The following is a 25198-nucleotide window of genomic DNA, read 5'->3' as shown; positions in this document are numbered from 1 at the left end:
ATACATGAGGATAAGAGCTTCTGCTGTATGTTGCATTTATTCAAAGTACATTACCATAACACAGGACTGTTAAAACTTTTCATTCTCAAATGTGAAGTTTGCCCCAACAGGAATTATATTACTTCCCGTTGTTCTTTTGTATATTTTATTACATATGACAAAAACAAGGGTATATAAATAAGCTCCCAATAAGATCTCAGAACATCCATTCATGAAAACAAACCTCTAGAGTATCAGACTTCAGTAAATTGTGCACAAGCTCCAGGCTGAACTTTAAAAACATGGCCTTCTCTGCACCTGAAATAAATGAAAAATATAATAATATATGAACTAAAAAACATAAAACTAAAACTGCATATGGCAAAGCTTATAGAGAATGTATATGCCTTTTGCAAGGAACCATGAACATCATTCATTCATTCGTTGTCTGTAACCAGCTTATCCAGTTAATGGTTGTGGTGGGTCCGGAGCCTACCCAGACTCACTGGGCGCAAGGCAGAAACACACCCTGGAGGTGGCGCCAGTCCTTCGCAGGCCGACACACACTCACATTCACTTACACACGCACATCTGTGGACACTTTCGAGTAGCCAATCCACCTCCCAACGTGTTTTGGACTGTGGGAGGAAACCCTCCCGGACACTGGGAGAACACACCAAACTCCTCACAGACACCTGGAGCAGGATATGAACCCACAACCCCAGGACCCTGGACCTTGTGACTGCGACACTACCTGCTTCACCACCGCCATAGCCAAACAATTTCAAACAAGAAAGGCAGGGATCTGACTGTTAACTTTAGCCTAATTTTATGTATATTATTCAGTAGCTATAAAACAAACTGATTTAAAAAGTTGTGAATTTATTAAAACAGGAGTAACTAAAGCAAGAACCATGAGAAACGAATGGGTTATTTTACATTGTATTACAGCCAATAGTTAAATCATTTACCTCTCTTCCTTTTTTAGGTGGAGCAACAAGATGTTAAATGTTTGATAGGGCTACATACACAGTAACATATCATAACACTAAACAATATAAGTGATAACAAATGTTTGTCTGATCAAGCACCAAAATGATTAGAGGTTTTGATATTCAAGTAATTTTTCAAGGATTATTTTTCATTCTGATGCTTACAATACATGTTAAATGATCTTAATGAGTTCTCTTTAGTATTTCAAGTAAGCTGCCATTTTGTAGTTAAAGATTTCTCAAACATTTACTGCTATATCTGCACGTTTTAAACATATTCATCGCAAATTTACTCTTTTATTACTCTACCTGCATATACATAAAAAGCATAACAGGTTCAGTCCGGTTTAACTTTTTTCATACCCTGTGACAAAGGTTGTTTTGGATTTATATTACTTCTTCATAGCTGAAATTTATCTGTTAGGATTTTGAAAGCTATATAGTCTAGAGACAGCTTTAGACTGACCTGGGGGCACATCCTGAGCAATCTTGTGGATGGTGGCTGCAGCCAGTTCCAGGTTTTGAATGCAGCGGGCATGTTTAAATATATTCTGTGTTACAGTGGCTGTGTCTCTCTTTGGGCCATGACCATGCAAGCGTTTACTCTGATCCAGTAACAAGGGCATCATCTTGTGCTTGAATATATAATTCACAACCAAGACGTAAAGCTTATCCAGGCTGACCTGCGTAAAACACAAAAAAGTTATTACACCCAGAAAGAATGAAACCTTTTCATCAACAGAAATACAGTTAGGACATAATCCTACTATTTATCACTTTAGTTTTAAATGGTCTAAAATTACAGACACCAAACCTTTTAGTTAAACAAATTAATCACAGTAGTATTCTGCAATGATTATCCTGGCCAGTTCTCAGTTCTTAGATTCCTTATACAAAGATTTTCAACAGAAATCAAGCTGCTAATAAATCATTACAATTAACAACATAACTCTGAATGCTTTGCTTCCAAATAAATGAGTAACAGATATTTTTCAAAACAGTTTCAAAACATGTCATTTCTGTACATTGTTTTCTTTTTTTTACATAGCATTTAGAAATAGCCATACTTCAGACTTAGGAATTCTGCCCATGTTAATAAATGTCATTTGTCATCAACTTCTATCATAAGCCTTTTATAAATACTACTTTTCCTGAAAAAATGAACATGCTGATGCCACCTCCACTCACTTTTCTTACCTTCATGAGTTTGGATATAAGGAGTAGTGTGGGTAGGGTCTCTTCATTGAGCTCTGGAGCTGTAAATAAAGATGAAAAAGAACATGCAAATACTTATACAATACGCTAAATTGAAAGGTCTGTGCACACAACTGGCCCCCTACATCCACAATCGGTGAACCTTAATGTAGCTGAATGTACTAATTATGTACTAACTAATAAGGGATATCAGCAAACATTTGGTAATTGTGTATTGTAGAGTATATAACTGAGCTCTGTTTTGACTTGTATTGTGTCATATTCCAAAAGTAATTTTGGCTGAAACAACCACAATATCTACATTTTGCTAGGTAACCTAGATACATAGCTATCAAAGGAGACATTTCTAAATACAATAGAACTGCTCTTGAATTAATCTACTATCCACTGATTTGCTGAAAATTGACAGCAGTAAAACCACTTTGACTATTAGTGATACTCACAAATAATTTTCCAGAAGTAGTGGTTTGTCTGGAGGAGAAGATGAAATGGCAGCCGAGTGTTGGCGAGTGGTGTACCCTCCAGAGAATGTTCCAGAAGATAAGTGTTCTCCAAGTCCGTGGGGGGAGAAATACGTTTGTGTGACTTCAGGTGTTGGAGTAAACCCATCATCTTCAGAGTGAGGAACAACAAATGAGAAGATTCTTAAAGTCATTCATTCATTATCTGTAACCGCTTATCCAATTCAGGGTCGCGGTGGGTCCAGAGCCTACCTGGAATCATTGGGCGCAAGGCAGGAATACACCCTAGAGGGAGCGCCAGTCCTTCACAGGGCAACACAGACACGGACACTATTGAGTCGCCAATCCACCTACCAACGTGTGTATTTGGACTGTGGGAGGAAACCAGAGCACCCGGAGGAAACACACGCGGACACGGGGAGAACACACCAACTCCTCACAGACAGTCACCCGGAGCGGGATCAAACCCACAACCTCCAGGTCCCTGGAGCTGTGTGACTGCGACACTACCTGCTGCACCACCGTGCCGCCTTCTTAAAGTCATGCAATCCAGCATTTTACACTGGCCCCTAATCACCATTTCAGAAATAGCATATAACCAACCAATTATACTGAATCATTAGCTACCATTTTGCATATTCATAAATGTAAATGGACAGGCACATAACTATTGGGGGAAAAATGTTTTACTCAGATTTTCACAGGATGGGAACTTTAATTTCTGTCTACATGAATATTAATGACCACAACATAACATATATTTAATTTCATAAAAAAAAGTTGCAATAGACAGTATTAGGCAGGCCATTAAAAACACTGAACCAAAGCAGTTGGGTAACATCACATCACAACCATTATGTACAAATTATCCTTCAAATAAGAGTAGCTTTCAAATCCAGATGTTGAATCCAGTTGCTGGTTATGGGTTTTGTAATCACTTGTATCTATGACACTAAATGGCCAGTTTACTCTTATCAATTACAAAAGTCAAGATGCAAAGTTTCTAGAATACTAGTTATTCTTATTGAATAATATATGTAAATGATGAAGGGATATAAAGTCTTACTTGACATAAGGGTAAAACAGCAGTGCTTTCATCAGCAGTCTGAATGGTTTTCAGCAATCTCTCAATCTTCTCATAGTTGTATGGATTCAACTGTAGAAGAGAAATGATCCAATGCAGAAACAGTAAAAACACCAAAGGGGTTGCCTTGTTGACATTCTGAAGTTAGAGGTCAGCAGCCCATTCTGATTAAAAGTCTTTAAAGGTGAGTTTCACGACTGTAATCTACAAGCTCTTTTTATTAAATTCAAAAGATTCCTCACCATTTACTATCTCCCCAGTCTGGAGATAATTTACCAATCGCCAGTGTCATTAAACAAGAATAAATAAATAAATACATAAAAAAGTGTAACTCTCACAGTCACAAAAGAAAAACAGCAAAGAGCCCTCAAAACGAATTGTGGAAAAATAATTCCATCATATATAATAATGAAATGGCTTGTTAAAAATGGAAATGTTAAATAACGTAAAGGCTGACATACTAAAAAAACAATGTAGTTTACGGTGAAAACATGTCTTGTGGATTCCCCCTACCCCCCGATGAATTAATAAATTATTTTAATGTCTGCTTGCAAATTAAATGAATGAAGGAACTTTGATGTGTGCATGGTATGGTTTAACTACAAATGCATTTTTAAAATCTATGCACTGATTTGGCTAATAACCTTCCAGTTTAACATATAAACACATGACAGATCTTAGACGTGTGCCAGACAAGCATGTAAATGAGAGTTGAGAAAAGCTGAATTTTTCCATATGGAAAATGCTATAAGGCAGACCTTGGTCAGTGCTGTGTGCAGACTGATAACCAGGTCTCCAGGGGAGCTGAGCTGAGGAACAATCCTCAGTGCGCGTTCTAATATGTCCTCATGTCCTAGTGGAGTGTCCTCATTCCCTGAGATCAATCTAGGGTCAGCAGCCCCGAGCGCATTCTGTTGAAATTCTCCTTCATCCTGCAGCAGTAGAGTGGTGATGTAAAGACTGACTGCAGAGTCACTGTCCAGCCCATATGTGCTACAAAGAACAAAAGGAAAAGAGAAGGAAAAACACAGCTCATTTTGTATTTAGATGTACACACATCAAATTTAAATTTACAATTTAAATAAAAAATTAGTACACAATAGTACAACAATATTGGAAATATAGCTTAATCTCCAACAAAGCAAGTAGTTGGCGTGTACGTCCTCTTACAACCTAATAACTTAACATTTATCTTTAAATAATATCAAATTAAAAGTTAAAATATTATTTACATGTGGCAAGTTTACACTGATCTGGCATTAAATAAACAATTATGAACATTATCCAGTGTGATAATAGTGAGATAAAGTGGACAGATGAATGTTCTCAGTTTAAAACTTGCTTCAGGACTGCTAGAGGTTTTAAGATGAAAGTTCAGCATATCTTCAAAATAGAAAATTCACCATTTTGTTATTAACTGAGGAGAACACATACTTGCAGTACTCCTGTAATACTTCCGCTGTGATGTTTCTGTTCTTCACAAGGACAGGAATCAGACTCCTCTTAGTCTCTGAACACTGTCTAAATACAGACTGGATAGAAACCTGCATGAATATAACAGCAAAGACAAAGTCAGCAATTATAGTTAAAGATGCCTTATATTATTAAATATTAAAGAGATAGAATACTAACATTCCGGATCTGGAAAACCCTTATGAATGTGTAAACAAAAGATAAGTAGTTTTAGATGTTTTAAAAGGTATATATACACACACACACACACACACACACACACACACACACACACACCCCTTTTAAACACACACACCTTCCAGCCATAACTTTATGACCAACCTCATGTTTGTACACTGACTGTCCATTCTCCAACTTCACTGACCATAAAGGAGCATTCCATAGTTCTACTGTTACAGACTTGTGTCTGTTGCTCTGCGTACTTTCTCATCTAATATACAAGGTGGACGAACAAGGTGGGAGTGTTTGTTTGAATGGACAGTGAGTGGACACAGTGTTCAAAAACTTCAGAATTACAAAGTGCTCCTGTGCAGTCAGTGAAGCAGAGAGAAAGGATGATGAGTGTAGAAAACAAGGAAGCGATTATTATGGCTGGATGGCATATTCCACTTGAAAATCAACAGTGAAATTGTAGATTTGCTTCATTACTAACCCCAAATTTTCCAAGCTTAATTCCCCAGTCTGCATCTGTAATAACTAGCAAGAACTTCTGTTTCTCTTCATCATCATTATTCAGTGAGCAGAAACGAGCACCAACCATAGCCACAGCCTGAGCAGAATGGGACAGAGGAATAAGTCATACAAAATACATGGAAGGATGAAGATGAAGGTTATTAACTAAGACTTTCTTACCATGATTTTATCATAGTTTTGCCAAGCACTTGTAATTATCTTCCAGAGAATTTCCAGCACCTCAGATTTACACAGAATTGTGCAAAGTCCAATGCCTAAATCACAGTCCACAACTCTCCAATTTAGAACCTAATACAGGATGCAGTGAATATGAAAGTAATGCAAATGACATGTTGAATCTAACTGAATGAATTTCGGGTATTTCATAGAACACTCACCTTATGTAACAAGGAAACCACAACCACTCTGATGGCAGACACAGCCGTCTTCTCTATTGCATCAAGAGTCTGTTTGTCTCGGACTAAACGACTGTTAGTATGAAGCTGAAGTGAAAAAATATCAGTGTAACATGTTTCTTATTCAAACAACACAGGAAGGGTTCAAAAGAAAAAAAAATGTAAATTATATTATTACTTTTTGCTTATTTGTTAGGACATAATCTCACAATATTACATGTTTCAACTCTCACAAAAATCATACGACATAAACCTACTTAAACATCTATAAAGTTGTCTTCCAGCAAGGGCCAGTGATTAAAACACTTTCTAGAGTGAATTTGATTAATAATGCCCTTATAAAAAACCTGGAACTTGCTAAAAAAAAAGGAAAAAAAAGCCTTCATAAATGTTAATATATGATTATGTCTTATGGAGGTGTCATAAAATGTTGCTTAATAAGCCATAATATATTGTACTACTGATAAGTGATAGCCAATTAACTGCTTCAGATATATGAGATCTTAGGAGAGGATTTAGTGCCAAATTAAAAAGCAATCAGCTAGGGTTGACTGGCCTGCCCAAGCCCAGCCATGGTTACACCCCTGGCTCTTTGAACCACAGTCTTTATTAAAGAACCATGTCCCAATTTCTGTAGAGGACTGGGATTGGATAGAGTTTGCTTTTCAATCATGGCACAAATACAGCACAGTTCTCAGCTGAAATGCAATTCCTGCTTTGCATTTTGCTTTGGCACGTTCACAGCGCCACACAGTGGAATACAATACAGTTGAGCTGATTGCATTGTTCGGTGGTTTGTGTTCAATTCTGACACAAATTCAGCATTTTATTCTTTAAACGAAAATCGACACACTTTTTTTTTCTGGTAAGAGACAGAGCAACATTAAATCAATGTAATGAATATTTGTTTTTCTTTATGGCACAATCTCATGATGTAAAGAAATACAGTTGTGTACATTTTGAGGTGATTGTATTCAATTCTGACACTAATTCAGCATGTAATTTTTTTAAATGCTAACTCTCATGTATTGTTTTTCAGTAAAAAGATCAAGCAACGTGAAAATAATGTAATTTGCTTTTAATTTTGGCACGGGTTCTTCATGTTGGTTTGGAAGAACAATGACGTGTGTGGATTGCATTTCACATTGTCCTATTTCAGTGATAGATTTTTAATTTGTCACTAATTCCTCTGTTTCACTGTAACAGATTCAGTGCTGTTAATCTTAAGACTTACCTTCATGCTCAGAGTTAGATCCATGTTGTTGGAGACAAAGTGCTGTAAAATGCTGCCATAAGACTCCATCAGGAGCCGAAGAGCCAGCTCTAACTGACTACACTCTTGCAGACTCTGAAGCATTGTGGCCATTGGGCCCAGCAGAGGACGAACAAAGTCAGTCCCTATAACAATAGAGAGAGATTATCCAATACAGTAATACAGTCACAAAACAAGCAGCCTTGCAAAATGACTAATATTACATTTAAAAACTTTCATATCCTGCTTTTATTTCTGTCTCTAAACATCCTTGGTTTATGTATCGTCACAAAACATGAACACTACAGCTGTTTATATATGTGGATTGTGAATTTTTACTTTCCCAATATCTTCAATTCCTGAATTTTTGTTACCCTCAAAGATTTCAGATCAAAAATATAATTTTATATATAAAACAATGCTGTTGTTCCCTATGAAAAAAGTAATTGCCATTTAGCTACTAAACCAATGTTTGGTTTTGTTTAACCAAATTCTATTGACAGTTGTCAGTAGCCACACCTAGCCATGACTACTGACAGACCATAAGAATGTAAATGGAGCCTCTGGCAATGTGCTAAAATCAAGCTAAAAGCTCTCAAAAAGCAGCACATGATATAATGTTCTTAAGAGATTCAAAGTCATTGTAATCTACCAGTCTGGAAAGGATCACAAAGCCACTGCTAAGGCTCAGTGGTGAACATTCCGTGGAGTGGCCAGATCACCCTAAACTTCTCCAAGAACACATTGCCATCGCAGTCAAGTCCAACAGAACCATTAAAGAACCTCATTTAAATGAGTGTACATGATTCCACAGTAAGAAAGTCACTGGGCAAAAACGACATAAATGGGAGAACTGGCAGACATCGTCTCGCATTTGCAGAAAAATATTTATTTTATATTTCATAAATATATAAATATTTATGATTTCTGGGATAATTAAAACAGTGTGTCACTGTTATCACAAGTGTTAGACTGCAGTTGTCACTGCCATGAAGGATATAACTTGAATAAATCTTTATTTTCTATAAATGGAATGATCACTTAAAAATAAGTTTTACTCATGTCTTTAACTTGTATTAAAATTAGTTGGACCATCTGAAATATTAATTCATATTAATAAAACATTGATTAACACTCTGACTTGAGAATTAAACAAATATATATATACATAAAATGTGTGTGTGTGTATGTATGTATGTATGTATGTGTGTGTGTGTACTGACAAAAACAACTTTCCTTGATCACCCATGTTGCAATTCTTAATCAAATATATACAACATATAATCATAAGTAATTTTTACCTTCTTGGAGAGCACAATACGGCAAGCAGGAGCAACCCAATGAATGAAATGTAGAGTCTAGAACAGCAGAAAACAAAAATATTTTTGAAATAGGCTTCAAAATCTGTTTACATCTAGGTTTTAATATATTATATTTTATATATATATATATATATATATATATATATATATATATATATATATATATATATATATATTATACACAGACACACATTTCATTATATAAAATTATATAACATTATATCTATTTAATTATATAAAAATATATATAACATTTTTCCTCTGTGTATACATACCTGAGAGTGGCAGTAGACTGTTGGTTATCTTATACTGCACTGGAAGCACCGAGACTGGATCCAGCACAATTCCATCCTCATTAAACACATCCTGAACACTTGTCTCGGTGTAGGCATCGTCCTCGCCATTCAGGACACCATCCTGTACATACAGCACGGATCACATATAAATACACACAGCAAGCACTAGGGCTGTAGGGATTCACAGAACTCAGTACCCGGTTCAATATTTTAAAATGTCTGATTCCAACTCTACAATACCAGGTATATAACTTTGGATTACTGTGTGTATATAATTTTGATTCCATTTTTACTGTTAGAAAAAGAACAGATGTTTTCACAAAGAAAAGATGAAGCCAAACTAAGGCAGTAAATGTACCTTGGTGACAAACCCGTAGTCATCAATCTGACACTGACGATAAACATCAGCGGCCCCTCGAGTGCTTTTACACAACTCCACGCAGTCCAGCAACAGATCTGTCATACAGAAACATGATTTCTCCATCAGAGTAATTACACTGCACACGAAGAAAACAGTAATGTGTGTGTCAGAATAGATAGCTGAAAACATTTGATCCTGTATTTTAAGCAGGTGTTACCCAAGAATATTCATGTATTTTTAATATATTGTCACTCTCAGTAGATAACTTTGTACACTTTTGTTTTATACATATAAAAACATATAAAACTGCTCTAGCCTCTTAAAATTTTATGATGAATAAACTAACAGGAATGCTCAAAAATTATTTGATAAACAATCTCATTACAAACTTACAAGAACTTTTTTTTCCCATTTCTATTAAATATTTGATTGAATAAAAGATAAAAACAAAATTCTACCTGAAAAATGTTTAAGTTCAATATGAAATGGAAAAAAAATTGTGTTTATACATTTCTAATTATACAATTATACTAATTAGTTGTGATTTTATATATATTACTTTGTAATATGAAGATTATTTTGTCATTACTCATTTATTAACATGCTTTGCTGCATAATTTTTATTTATATATTTTGTGTTAATTAATAACTTGGTAAACAATAGATTTCCCCATGGATGAATGAGTGAGAAACATATAAATTTTTTAATAGCTTTCTTTAAATGTAATTCAAGGTTGTAATAATTAATTATACTACAATCATTGTCTGTAACCGTTTATCCAGTTCAGGGTCACGGTGGGTCCGGAGCCTACCCGGAATCACTGGGCACAAGGCTAAACTACAGTCATCTTTAGAAAATTACATTTAGCAAACAAGAGATTGCATACATGTCACAAGTGTTTACACAGCATAAATAATGAAGTCAGTGTTTACTATGGGAAGAATTGAAGAGGTACCTGTGTGGCAGATAGTGATTGCCTGGCAGGCAAGTTTGTGGATGAGCACTGGGAGATTCACTCTCTCAGGTAGCACCATGGGAACGTTATCCTCCAGCATCTGACACAGCCGCTGAGCTGTGCTGAAAAGAACGCTGCCAGTGCTGGAGTTGGGATGATGCTCATACAGCTCACTAAAGACAAACAGCAACTCATTACTCACTTATGGGGGTGATTACATGATTACTTGTTTACCTTCAGGAAAGTGACTGGGTATTAAGGACAGCGTTGTTATAGAAACATGTTTTTTGATCATTAAAGGCTTTTCATGTTTTAACCTAAGAGACACAGACCTATTTCTGAACTATTTCATATTCTCCACAACACAAAAATACAAAAATGTATGCATACAATTCTGCCACTAAAACCTCTGCTAAAACATCCTAGGGCAGCTCAACATGCTCGGAGGAGGATGCCAATTCTGTTATGTCAGCCAACAGTTCTGAGTGACCTTTAAAAAGATTACACAACCTAATCCCAAATCTTAAAACCAACGTCACTGGTGGGCACAGGCTGGTATTTACTAAACAATTCATCTTGGTATACATCCTGTTTATCAGTTACATAGATTACCCAGCAACCTTAACTCTGGGTTGTAGACTCAAAGCAAAAAGCAACAAAAATAATAAAGTCAAAAATAGTGTAGATCTGTGGTTTTCAAACTGTGGTACATGTTTCAGTGGTGGTACGCAAGGCATCCTAAAGTGGTATGCCAGATGATATCTGAATATTTGCCAAAAAAAAAAGAAAAGGAATTATTGAAAATATATTTGTTTTTATTAAACAATCTGTTTCAGAATTTTCATAATTCAATTTAAAGAAAATATTTATATATATATATATATATATATATATATATATATATATATATATATATATATATATATATATATATATATATGCTCACTTATCTAGTCCCTTCCAATGCATGGCTAAGCTCAACCCTTTCAGTAAATAGTAAGCCGTAAATGCATAGGTGTTCCTACAGCGTAAGTGTTTTCATGTGTGTGATGTGTATGCCTCTGTAATATAACTTATAGGTGGTGTTTGGAGTTTTTGGTTTAATAATAGGTGGTACTTGGTCTTAAAATATCTGAGAACCACTGGTGTAGACTAATCTTTACCCATACTGTTTCAAATGTTCACCGGTATAATTGTTATATATTGTTATGTGCAGTATTGTGGTTTATAAAACTGCAATACGATATTTTATCAATATTGTGCACACCTCATTTTATAGGTGTTGCTTTTAACTTAAGAAAACAGTATTCTGGCCTTAGATCTTACCTGAGTATTTTAAGGGCCTTCTCCACATTACCAGCTTCTAAAGCTCTAACTGCCAGGTCTGCCCACAGCTCCTGCTCTGTTCTCTGAAGGTGCCTGGCCAGTCGGTGAAGCCCAGCCTCAGTGGACAGGGTTTTGGTTTTACCATCAGGATCATTGGCCACTGTTGCTTTGGCCTTGTTGTCTGCTTTGAAGATGTTAACTTTGTCTGGATGCTTTTTCCCCGAGTGCCTCCAAGCTCTTGTGTTCTCATATGCAGTGATGAGCTGTTGGTTGAACTGCCTTCTTACTGCTGGGTCATCATATTCCTCAGGGGTCAGGAAGATGTCAAAGTCCTCCTGAGAATTAAGAGAAGACTTTCATACACAATGCAGTTTTAAGCATGTCCTTTAAAGGTTTATAGGTTTCACCAACCAAAACCAAGATATGGTCTGGGCTAGTTTATCTAACAGAACCCACAGTTCTACAATATACACAATATTTAAAGCTTCATAAATTTCTTACATATATTTAAGAAGTGTGATAACTGAGAATCCGTCAACATTATTCAGTAAAGCCCTGCTTAACAAAACGTTTGGTGAATAAAATCAAAATATACAACATATATTTTTAGCACTTTGAGATTTCTTTGAAATGTAAAGTGCATTACAAATAAAATGGTTTTTACATGCCTGCAAGTGAGCGATGGTTGTAAACATTTTCAAATTGTTCTCACACCCCATTCTCTTTAAGGCATCATCTGTGAGAACAAAAAGGGTTAACTTGAGCTACAAAAACTTTCAAATGTTGTTTACATGCAATTATTCCCCAAAAAGGAAAAATCAGGCACAAACAGGAAACAAACACCATAGTAGCTTATGCGCCATATGCAAATGTTGGACCCCCCCGTCAAATTACATGTGGATTTTCTAAGAGTAAATTCTCTTAGAGAAATTAGAGATTTAAAAAGGCAACTTCTTCAGATAGTTTTAATTCACTTTCCATTTATTTATAATAAAACAGAATTAAAAAATGTAAAACGTTTTCACAGGCTACATTCTTTGTTTTATTAAAAAACAAACAAACCAAAAAAAAAAAAAAACACCATGCAATTATTGGCATTAAAAAAAAATAAAAAATCAACAAAATATGTTATTTGGCATATAATAATCAGACTTAAGTGGTTTAAACATCCTAAATATTTAACCCCAAAAGGTTACCTTTTTGAATGTTCTGCAGGTATTTCAGTGCCTCTACCAATGTCTGGGCAACTTGCATCCTCAGTTTCTTGAGCTGATGAGGAAAGGTTTACACTTTTAAAACTTCATGTAAAATTGTATTCTTTGAAGTTGTACTTCAAAAGTTCTTGTAATTACTCCACAAACCTCCTCACTAATGTGAGCCTTATTTTGCAGTTGAAATCTTGCCCAGCTGGTTAGTCGCTCGATTACAAGTTCTGCTTCAGCAGAGGGCAACTTTTTCAGGTGTGCCGTACACTTCTCCCTCTGTTAAATATATAACCATAAAGACCTTGTGTGCAAATACAAATCCATATATTAATACATATACACAAACATTATCATCAGAAAATCTGCAAGCTTTTGACCCTTAACATGGCCTTTGACTGACCACTGTTCTTGTGTGAAGTGTAGGGAAAGCTAATATCAAAATGGAGCAACTATTCTAAACATAGTGAAAGAACAAATTTTAAGCAAAGACTCTCTTTTTACTTACTATTAACAGCTTGAAACAAAAAAATGTAAATACTTATGGTGTGTACCATGAACTTTCATTTCATTAAATACAGTGTATACATCTAGTTTTGACAGGCTCACTGTTTTCATGGTCCAGAGCAAGCACATCTGCCATAATTTACATTGATTTATAAAACCTTGTTTCATTTTAATAGTATGTTGTTTTTAACAGTAACTCAGGAAAACAGAATTCTCATTAAACCAGGACAAACTTTGGTAAATATGAAGTTGAGGGCCGAAGGAACTATACTCCAAGAGTTTGTATGTATCCATTTTATGCTAAACAGGTTCCAACATCAGCATTTTGCTAAGACAAAAGAGCTGAGCGTGAGTGCACAAGCTTCTTTTTAAAATGCATTATAATGTACAATAGCATTTAGCTGCTTGTGGATTTTTTGTTTGGAATGTTTGTGTAGTGAAGAGGGTAAAACACACACCAAACTAGGATCTGATTCCCAACTCAGACAACTACAGTACACTACACCAAGACTCAATGTCTCATTCGCCTACCTCCATCACATGATTAAACTGTAAAATATGCTACATAACTGACCAATGCATTATTTTAGGTTTGAATATATCCAGTTCTTACTCGGGTGTTCTTGAATCAAATGTCTTATTGTAACCTGTATAGCAGCAGGTGAAAACATTTGCTTGCACTGCTATCTGAATATGTTTTCTTACTTACTTTGACATGTCAAAAAAGAGGCCAAGCAAAGGGCTTTGTGTTTGCTGCTTATATTTTGGGATTAATATACCTCATTATGCTCCAAAAGCTGAATGCAGTGGATATAGTGGATTTCAGATGAACTGAGCTTATAGGCTTCAGCCAACTTCAGAGAGTCCTCTAGTGAGGTAGGCAGGTCCTGCTTCAGAATGTGCCGCACGAGCATCTGTTATAAACACACAGGAGTACTTAAAATATGGAGAGCAATTTTTCATTATGATATGACCTTCACATAACCTTTTATGAACTGAAGTTTGGTCAGAGAGTGTTGTTATAGTATATATTATAGAACTCATGGATTAAAGTCATCCACTAAAAAAACTAAATTACATTACAAAGGGCTCTAAATTTCCCAGTGTAGTATGGTAGTCCTGGACAGTTTAATTAAGGTCTTTTTTTTTTTTACAACAAAATACGTGCATGGATGCACATTGAATCATCCAAATGATGGGAGTTTATCCCATCTTTTAATCTAGTCACAAAACCTAAAAAAATTAATTAATTAAAAGGTAAACAAATTAAATTGTCGCTATCCAAATAAAAACCTTGTATCTCCTTTTCTGTGATATTTTTAGTTTACTGCAACATTTGTATACAAAAGCAGTCCTTCACATTGTGTGAAGGTTTTTTCCTTCTCCTTTAAAATTTTATTAAAGGAAAATTATTAAATTATTATTAAAGTTACTATTTTGTCGGACAGCGACGAAGGAAAACTCCAGTAGGCCTAAAGTCAGTTCGAAAACTCTCAGCTTTCAATACAAACAGAAAAACCTAATACCTAAAATATACAAACTCATCACATATAACAGACGAGCATAAAAAAAGGTGGATTTCAACACTTACCATAGTCTCTCTTGAGTTCGAAAGTGTTAAGTTACGAATCCCATAACAAAGTAGAAGCTTCTTCATCTCCATCAAACGATAACTTTCCTTTAAGAGTTCCTGTCTATAAGGGTAAATAGAAGAACGAGAGCAATAGAAAATGGATTTAAAAAGTCTTTGACCCCTGTGTTCTAAAGAAGTTGTATAGTTCTTATTCAAAATTGTACATATTAAACATACCTAATTATCAGGGTTGGGGGGGGGGGGTTTACAAACACTTTAAAAATTGGTGAACTATTTCATCACAGTTTACGGCAGCAATCTCACAAACCCAATTTGGGAGGGTTATATTTTTAGCTGTAAAGCACCTTATGGAATTAGGTTGTATACTTGTATAAATGTTCATGGTTAAACATCATGGTTAGCTGAACTTCCCCACATGAGGATGCTATACAGTACTCTACATCAAAGACAATGTGTCTTTATAACAGATATGATATAAATTCTGGACAACATACACTATAGATCATTTACAATACGATACTGGAGCCTTAGCTTACTTTGGGTGCTCTTTTTCCAGATGCTGCTGAACTAGTTTCTCAATGGATTCATTCCATGGAACCACAGCCTTGTACATTATCTCAAGCACAGCATCCATCACCAGCTGAAACACATAGCATTACAATGGAAATCAGACATTTCTAGTGCATAAAACTTTCTTTTCATCATTAACCAAATGTTATAATCATCTCTATAGGAAGCTATGAAATAAACATATGAAAAGCTGACTGGTTTGAAATACCTGTGGGCCACAACACAGTTTGCTGATTATGCTACTGGATGTGTCCTAATCTGATCAAGACTTTAATATTATTTGACTTCCCAGTTTAATAAATAAGAATTTTTAAAATACGTTTTAATGTTTTGTTAAGATGATATTGGAATGTGCGTAACAATTGCTCTCACATTGGTGTCAGTCATGCAGCGGAGTACAGCAACTGCTTTCGCCTCCCACTCAGTGAAAAGAGAAGTGATCTGAGAACTGCAGCAATCCAGCAAGTCCTGAGAAGAAATAGCAATTTAATGTATTTGATCAATAGTTATTTTATCATGTCATCTTTTTAAATTAATATATTCTATTATAACATGGCTGTTCACACAAAAATCACTGATATTTAAAATGTATTTATGTTTATATGTTTTTAAAAGTTTGTATTTTACAAAAAGTGCAGGGAAAGTCATGTAGCCAAGGAGACCTATTTGTTTTTATGGCAGCCAGTATGGTGGAAATACGGTCCTAAAGTTATTTGAGACTTCAAAAGAAATTTGAAAATGATGGCATGACGGAATCACTGGGTACAAGGTGGGAATACACTCTGGAGGGGGCTATTGAAACACAGTAAAACAGAAATATCCACAGCAAAAATACACTGTCCTAACTGTCTGGTGATATATATTAGGTGTAAAAATATCTTTTAAGATGTTATTGTTAAATCTATAATTGTAATTCAAAATTTAAACATTGCCCTGCTCTTTTGTCATTTGATGGAAAGCTCTAGGTAATATGAATAATGTCAATTGTTGTTTTATTAAAATAATAATAATATTTTGAAAATTTTATTTGAATATGCTACATTCACAATCACTAACAATGATTATATTCACACATTACCTTGATGTAGTCTAAGAGAACATGATCAAGATCAAGTCTGTGCTCAAGAGCATAAGGTCTAACACTGCTCTCAATGACGCCAGGAATCAGCTCCGGAGCAAGCACTTTATCGAGCATCAGAAAAGCCATACTGCGTGTACTTCCCTAAAAAACACCCAAAACATACAAACACAGGAAATAACAACTACACATTCATTATTATTGATCACTCATGTAAGTAAATACTACCAAGTTTACAATAATTTGTGTCATAAGGCCAAAGGACGTCTTTTGGCGTTTTTTCCAATGCATGGACCTACACGACTCGACATGGCTCTTTTGTTTTTCCACTGGCCAAATTTGGTACCTGGTCCCTGGTTTGCAGTCCCAGCTCGCTCCAGGTTCTAACCGTGCAGAGTAGGTACTAAATGTTGACATGTAAACCCTGCAGAGCACTGACTGGTCAGTGACATGTCTATCACCACGTAATGCAGAGCCCATTTAAATCCAGCACAAACTCACAATGGCAGCTCGTAAATTTACCTGAGATGTTTTGAAGAATTGTTCCTTGGGCTGATGGCCGATAAAAATTTCCAGTGAAAGCTGAACGTGCAACAAGTAAAACTCATCTGTGAGAACTGGGGCGCGGAGTGTTCAGTACAAACAACTAAAATAACACCCGAATAGACGATGAGTAAACAGCGCCTACGTTTACCGCTGTCATTGCTATGGTTTTCAAAGCCAGCGATTCCTGTTAGAGACAGGGTTTTGCAAAATCACCAGCTCTATATCGGGGGGAGCCCTGCCAGTGGAAAAGAGACCAGCTTTAAGCATGTTGAGTGAGGTTGTGTAGAGCTCGTCCCATGCGGAAAAGCACCAATTGTTATGCTGTATATTAAATTGCAAAAAACTTGTAACTAATATGTAAATGTTTCATTACAAATGTTACTGCAACTTGATAATACAGTAAAAGAAATTATAGTCAAATATGCTATTTCTGCTTATTTTATATTATAATAAAATAATCCTATTTTCTGCTAGCAACCATAAGTATCTTCTAATATTTTCATGGGAATCAATTTCTAGATTGATGTTGGCAGAATAAAAACTAAATCAGTATAACAGACAGTAACTTTTTTTTTCATTGTTTGTTGCAGATTTGCACTGAGACTCTCATGGAGCTGACATAATATTTGTTTTTTATTATCAATTTAACCACTTTACATCTGGAAGTAAAAATGATGTGCAGGCTGCCAGTGTATATAGGATATATATATTCTGATCTGCATACCATCTCAAAGTCAGAGAGTGAAAGTCGGCAGTTGTATTTAGAGTAGAGATCGCACAGCTGCCGTAAATTTTTCACCAGCCCTTCTAGATGCTCCACTTCCTCTGATCTGTAGTCCTCTGTCTGTAAAATACAAAACCTGTTTGTTGAATTTTTGAAGTGATTATGCACACAATTTTTGACCCACAGCTAAAAAATAATTACAGTTAAACATCAGGTAACTGTCACACATCAACACCAAATGATCATTTGACAAAATGTGCAACTGGAGTTCTGTAATTCCCCATAACCATAATTTTGAAACATTTCTTTAATATAATGCAACCTAGTTGAACAAAAAGCCATTAACTTGTTTGGTTTTGCTTATGTGATCGTTGAATTGGTCAAGAAGCTTGAAAAATGTTCAAAGACAAATAAACTATATGCTACCATATTGGTGGACATCCAAAAGGATGGCAGGCCAAGCTCAGCAAGCATTAGTCCATTTTGAGGCCAGCCATTCTAAAATAAAATAAAGAACAAACAATAAATAACACACATATTATTGAATCCAAATCATGTAATGGCAAAGGCCAAAATTTGAAACACACGGATCAAACAAATTTGCTGACAAATCTTGGCATGCTGTACTGATGGACTCGATACCTTTTCTGTTAATTCTAGATCTCTTGCACGCAGCTCCAACCATTTGGCCAGGATTCTCTGTGAACACACAAAATGAACATACAGTCACTTTCAAACATTCACTGTCCTGGATTAATTCCATTTTTTAAATACTCAATGAGATATGTTTCTCTGAAACGTTTATGCAAATATCGAAGCTTAAACTTGCTGATATTGGCAAACAGCAAGACTTTAACACTCATCAAACACCAACCACCAACACGTACTGTGATAAACACATCATCAATAGCAATAAGAAAAATGTTTGACAGAACACTCAGTTGTTTCACATAAACGCATTAAATGCAAAATGGCTTTTTTAACAAACCCCACATCTACTCCCATCCTAGCTCTCAAAGAGCCAATCACATATTGATATGAGTATATCAAAGTGAGATCTCTCTTTATTCTGCATTCTCTCATGCTCTGTATTATAAAAAGGCAATTAAAATATCAATACTTTCAAAAATGTAAATATTTTGTGATATATTTTTCAGCTATATCACCAAGCCCTACCAAGCATGCATTCTCTGGAAAAATTAATGATCACAACCTCCTGTTTAAGTCTGCTCTCCTGCCATCTTACCTGTCCTTTTGGCAAAACTTTCCACATGAAGGGAACAACTAGTCCCTTGAACCAGGTTTTGAGGTCCAGTGATGGGACGTCTGATTGGATGGAATTTAACAGAGCATTCAGGGACCTCTCATCAAACTTAGCTATAAACTCACCCTATAGAGAAAAAAGAAAAAAAAATCTATAAAACTCACAGATTATTTTTCAGATTTTATGTTGAAATGTTTAAGGTATATTCAACAATGTCAAAATTCAGTTAACAGATATAGGCTAATGCTAATTTAAAATTAGCAGTCCAGTTATACCACACATTATTTCACAAATCTTTTACCTGGAAAACATCAAGCTTTTAAAGAGTCAGTTCAGGAACTTGACAAACATTTGATAAAAACCTGTTAGAATTTTGTTCAAATAAACCTATAAAAGGTAGTACAATATTAGTTTAAACTTGATAAGCAATAGAGTCACTTTGCACTTTCTTTTTCAAGGCACAGGGCTTGTCATCCGATGTCCAATTGCCTTCAGATGGATGTTTGTTTTATAGGACTAAACAAAACCTTGACTAATATATCTGGCAATGTAACACACACACAGCACTCAGCTGCAGCACAGAGTTCATGGTTACTTATTGTAGGAATACAATGGAAAGCATAATTTTCTAAACATATCCAGAGAGAATCATAAATAGCTCATCCCCAAGACTAATTAAAAATTCACTCAAACAACCAAAAGTTTTTTTAAAACTCATATAGCATAAATATTCTCACAACAGGCAAAGATGTTGTAGTGCTCTTTTACTTTGCTAACACAACAATTGCTGACATGGCACCAAAAATCCAATTCCAAAACATTGCATTTAGAACAATGACATGAGGACTAGAAAATAGAAGGGCATTAAAAACTTCAAACCATTTTAATTGATTCTGACAAAGAGGTATATCAATCTAATGAAGCAAGAAAATTAAGGCTTCATTTTATGTACATACTTCATCTTAAATTGATCACAGGGGAAAATTCACATTTTAAATATGTGCACAGATGACTTGAACGGCCATCCCAGAGTGGTAAAGTTATTACAGGGAAAAACACATGCACTATATAATACACATGTATTATATGCTTCAAAATTCCTCTCAATTAGTGCTGAACAATACAAAATGACAATGCAATATTTAGTTTTTCTGCGATTTAAAATGTGATATTAAAATTGCACCAGATTCACCAGAAGTAAATTATCCAATATGTTATTTTATTAATAAGGCATATTTATTACTCTAAATAAAGGGTCTCTCTCTCGTTTCTGGGTAAGCTAAAAAATGTGATACGCAGCTCTAGCCCCAATCACACTGTGCTCCAAGTGACATTGCATGTCCTTAAACGACATATCATGCAATCTTACTCACAATATAATTGTGGTGCAAAGTTAATATTTGGTGGTTTTCTGAAAGATGATGGAAAAACACCAAATGCATGATTTAGCAACAGCAATCTGTAGTACTTTAATGGTCAGGTACAAAGGGTAAAATAGGGTTGAAGATGAATGAGAGCTAATATCATCTATCCTTCTTAAGGCCATCTGTAGAAATGTAGTTTCACCTCATGTCGGAGCCACAGGTATTGTGCGCCACTGAGATTTCCTTCTCGAAGGAGTCGGAGTATAATTTTCAGGTAATCGGTGCTGTTCAGGAATTCAATCCAGGAGACGCCACTAAAACAATGTAAGCAAAACATGAGTGGGAACATATTTCATTTAAGTATTTGTCAACTTTTTAAAATGATTAAATAAAAAAGGCTAAATAATTTGTCACAATTATCTATAAGCTAATGCTCCTAAGAGAATGCCACTGGACAGCTCAACGCTTGTAGAACACTAAATGCCAACTCTGTTATGCAAACTAACTGACAGCCACATTGGCTAGCATCATGCTGGTGATGAGGGGAGAATTTGAGCCATTCTACCCACAGAGAGAGAGAGTGGGCAATTATTCATCTTAGACACATTGGGTTGGATTTCTTCAATGAATCCCTACATTTTGTAATTCCTGATTAGAGTGACAGAAAAATCTCTGAATCTAAGTTTTCCCATTTTCCACCTTTCTGGATGTTATTACTTTCATACTCAAATATCTAAGAACAAAGCTATTTAAAACTGTGAAGTTTGGGCTAGGAAACGGCTTATTATAGTTATTACTCAACTTACTTGAAGTTGTCTGAGCCATAGAGGTTGCAGTATGTGGCAAGTTTGGCCAAAGCTGACTGAATTTGTGATGAAGGGAAGCGGTTTGCAGCATAGTTCAGCATCTCCTCCGCCGTACTGAGTGTGGGCCAGAAAGCATTGAGACAGTACTGCACCACATACTGCTCATCCTGGAGATATAAATAATATATAGGCAAGAGTTAAAGCATGTGTTAGAAGGCTAGTCTATTAGAAGGTATGTTGCAAAAATACAGACGTATAAACACTTAGGTTGTCATTTGAAATAAATACATATCAAAGTAATGCAGCTAAACACATTTGAGGAAAAACACATGTTCTCTATATGTTCATTACAAGTGCTTCTGTAATTTTGGAAGGTGTAAACAATTAAAATAAGACTGTACCATAATCTTCATCAGGTTTGTCTTGGCCTCTTCAACAAGGCCTGCCCACACATCCTGGCCTTGTCCGTTAACTGCCACTGAGGCTAGCTTCTCCAGCAGGAAGTCCAACTTTACCTTGTACACCAGCTAGAAAGAGAATAAAACCACTCCATGTACCACTAAATATACATAACATTAAAGACAAAAGTGTGACATGTAAAGCCCTTTTACCTCAACATCAAGCTCAAAAGCTATTGCAAACTTCTCTGCTTCTTCAAACTTATGTTTGTACAGAAGCCTGTTCAGCCTGTAGATGACAGTTAAGGCTTCAATACAAATAAAAATAATGTATATATAACAATAGAACTTATTAGAATTAAACAGAGCAAAAAAATATATGAGATCACACCTGTTTTCTGGTAAAGCTTCTGTGAAGCACCTCAGGACTAACCCAAAGGCTGATGCGTCCGGAGGGCTTTGCATTAAGAAGAGTAAATATTCATCAGTTAGTGAGCAGATAATACAAGCTCTGTTATATTATACATAACATGTCCCCCAAAGCACAACGTACCTGAATAAGGTTAAATTATACAAAATCCATAAAGACAATAACAGTTAGTTTGTGATAAAGCAAAGTGAACAACCTCTGTCAGCTCAGGTTTCGATACTTAATCTGAGATTAACCTTATTTATGACGCTTATGATGCTAAACAAATATGTGGATGAAGCACACACTTTCAATAAAAGAAAAGAAAAAGAAATAATAATAATAATACATTTTATTTAAAAGTGCTATTCAGGATACTCAAGGACACTTTATAGTACAACAATAGCAGGGGACAACAGGGTAAAACAATAATAAATAATGCAGTGAGAAGTAAAAGACAAAATAAAAATTACAAATGATCATTTGTAATTATGACAGTGGGGGAAAAAATCACTGCTGCTGTGTATACTCTACTGAAATCTGCTTTTTTGTGATTAATTACATATACTATACATATTTTATAAATGCGTTACTATCTACATGTTTAATCATCTTTATATTCATTTAGAAATAAACCACTCATAGTCACATAACTGTCCAACAGTGATGGACAGCATGATGACATAAATCTAGGTTAACAAGGAAAGTCTAACCAGAGATTGGCATCTATGAATTAGGCAAATAATATCACTATGAAATCTGCTTTATACAGAAAGGACAACTAAGGAAATAAAGCATTTGTAAAAGTGATAAATAAAGTGCATCAATCTCAGTGTTCATCTCACCTCTTTAAATTTTCAGTAACACCCTCCAGCAAATAGATGACATCCTAAATGTATGGAAATGCAACGAAACAAATCCCAGTTAACATTTGCCAATATTATTAATGTGGAAAAAATCATTTGGTCTAAGACTACATAAGTAATATTTTGTTTGCAGTGTTAGTTTTACCATGCTGATTGTTTTCTGCACCAGTGAGGACAGTGCTGACACCTCAAGAGAGTAGAGGACATCCATAGTTGGAAGAGACTGAACCAAAAGCTTCCGAAGGTGAGGCTAACAACAAAGAAATCAATGCAAGTATAATACATGTATAAGAGCATACATTTCTATTCAAGTTATATGCATGTCATCACAAAATCTAGTTATTATTGTGCCTAAATATTAATGTCAATCTAAATATTCTACAAGACAAAGATTTTCCCTACCCAAACAGGGATTTATAAAATTGTCTACTGACAAATTTCACCCATAATTACCAATATAATTGGCCACTATTAAAGATTATAATTCTTCTACTGTTGCTTAGCTGAGGTTATGTTTTTAGGAACAGCAAACTATAAAGCAGTTTCATTTTTATAGTTCTTTAAATTCAAGTAGTAAGATGTATATATACAGCACCCTTTAAACAATTTACGCTGATAAAACTGCTGTACATAGTAAAAAGTAGAACACATACGATGATGACTAACAAGAAGCAGAACATGTAAGATCACAAGAGGAGGGAGGGAGTTAAGAGAGATAAATCAAATAAGCTTATGTGTAACAAGAAATAAAACACAGGTTTTTTATATAAAAAAACCCCCACAATATCAGCACGTTTTTAGATCTGGTTTAAAAACCAGACACAAGTGGTTTGGCAAATACTGGATGTTAGACTGTTCTGCAATCCAGGAGCATAAAAAAAAGCACAATCATCTTTAAGTTTCAGATCAGACCTAGGAGGTTTAGGGTATGAACAAACTAACAAAGAGGGGGCTAGACATTTAGTGCTTTAAAAACAAATAAAACTTTTACTCAACATGTTTCACCGGACTGTACCCAATGAAACAAAGTGAAGACTGGTGTAATATGGCCTCTTTTCTTGGTGCGGGTCAGTAACCTAACTGCAGCAATCTATACTAACTACAGGGTGGGCCATTTATATGGATACACCTTAATAAAATGGGAATAGTTGGGAAATTTTCAAGATGGGTGGTGATCACGGTGGTCATTTTGAAGTCAGCTATTTTGGATCAAACTTTTGTTCTTTCAATGGGAAGTGGGTCATGTGACACATCAAACCTATTGGGAATTTCACAAGAAAAACAATGGTGTGCTTGGTTTTAACGTAACTTTATTCTTTCATGAGTTATTTACAAGTTTCTGACCACTTATAAAATGTGTTCAAAGTGCTGCCCATTGTGTTGGATTGTCAATGCAACCCTCTTCTCCCACTCTTCACACACTGATAGCAACACCGCAGAAGAAATGCTAGCCCAGGCTTCCAGTATCCGTAGTTTCAGGTGCTGCACATCTCGTATCTTCACAGCATAGACAATTGCCTTCAGATGACCCCAAAGCTAAAAGTCTAAGGGAATCAGATCGGGAGACCTTTGGGGCCATTCAACTGGCCCACGACGAGCAATCCACTTTCCAGGAACCTGTTCATCTAGGAATGTTCTGACCTGACACCCATAATGTGGTGGTGCACCATCTTGCTGGAAAAACTCAGGGAACGTGCCAGCTTCAGTGCATAAAGAGGGAAACACATCACCATGTAGCAATTTCGCATATCCAGTGGCCTTGAGGTTTCCACTGATGAAGAATGGCCCAACTATCTTTGTACCCCATATACCATCCCATACCATCAAGATGTGCAGCACCTGAAACTATGGACACTGGAAGCCTGTGCTAGAATTTCTCCTGCGGTGTTGCTATCAGTGTGTGAAGAGTGGGGGAAGAGGGTTGCATTGACAATCCAACACAATGGGCAGCACTTTGAACACATTTTATAAGTGGTCAGAAACTTGAAAATAACTCATGAAAGAATAAAGTTACGATAAAACCAAGCACACCGTTGTTTTTTCTTGTGAAATTCCCAATAAGTTT

The 25198-nt window shown here is 35.5% G+C and overlaps 1 protein-coding gene across 1 annotated transcript in view; it reads right to left on the bottom strand.

Annotated features, from left to right (window-relative positions):
- The window catches only part of LOC136677105 (kinetochore-associated protein 1-like), a 44755-nt gene that overhangs the window by 8218 nt on the left and 11339 nt on the right, over positions 1-25198 (bottom strand). The window contains exons 12-46 of the mRNA XM_066654520.1: positions 23279-23383; positions 23113-23156; positions 22250-22315; positions 22072-22147; positions 21862-21987; positions 21461-21627; positions 20857-20968; positions 19273-19416; positions 18669-18725; positions 18453-18524; positions 18027-18146; positions 16757-16900; positions 16051-16146; positions 15645-15748; positions 15106-15208; positions 14294-14428; positions 13167-13286; positions 13002-13074; positions 12474-12541; positions 11806-12140; positions 10480-10652; positions 9521-9618; positions 9142-9283; positions 8846-8902; positions 7527-7690; positions 6275-6379; positions 6057-6185; positions 5857-5973; positions 5166-5275; positions 4490-4724; positions 3714-3803; positions 2630-2798; positions 2169-2227; positions 1438-1654; positions 224-297 (exon numbers count right to left, since the gene is read on the bottom strand). Coding sequence (XP_066510617.1) covers positions 224-297; positions 1438-1654; positions 2169-2227; positions 2630-2798; positions 3714-3803; positions 4490-4724; positions 5166-5275; positions 5857-5973; positions 6057-6185; positions 6275-6379; positions 7527-7690; positions 8846-8902; positions 9142-9283; positions 9521-9618; positions 10480-10652; positions 11806-12140; positions 12474-12541; positions 13002-13074; positions 13167-13286; positions 14294-14428; positions 15106-15208; positions 15645-15748; positions 16051-16146; positions 16757-16900; positions 18027-18146; positions 18453-18524; positions 18669-18725; positions 19273-19416; positions 20857-20968; positions 21461-21627; positions 21862-21987; positions 22072-22147; positions 22250-22315; positions 23113-23156; positions 23279-23383 — 4206 coding nt within the window. The remainder of the gene's footprint in view (positions 1-223; positions 298-1437; positions 1655-2168; positions 2228-2629; positions 2799-3713; positions 3804-4489; positions 4725-5165; positions 5276-5856; positions 5974-6056; positions 6186-6274; positions 6380-7526; positions 7691-8845; positions 8903-9141; positions 9284-9520; positions 9619-10479; positions 10653-11805; positions 12141-12473; positions 12542-13001; positions 13075-13166; positions 13287-14293; positions 14429-15105; positions 15209-15644; positions 15749-16050; positions 16147-16756; positions 16901-18026; positions 18147-18452; positions 18525-18668; positions 18726-19272; positions 19417-20856; positions 20969-21460; positions 21628-21861; positions 21988-22071; positions 22148-22249; positions 22316-23112; positions 23157-23278; positions 23384-25198) is intronic.

The sequence above is a fragment of the Hoplias malabaricus genome, chromosome X2 (genome assembly GCF_029633855.1).
Source record: "Hoplias malabaricus isolate fHopMal1 chromosome X2, fHopMal1.hap1, whole genome shotgun sequence".
NCBI classification, from domain to species: domain Eukaryota; kingdom Metazoa; phylum Chordata; class Actinopteri; order Characiformes; family Erythrinidae; genus Hoplias; species Hoplias malabaricus.
Note: the sequence above shows the minus strand (reverse complement) of the source record. Positions and strands in the feature narration are given on the sequence as shown.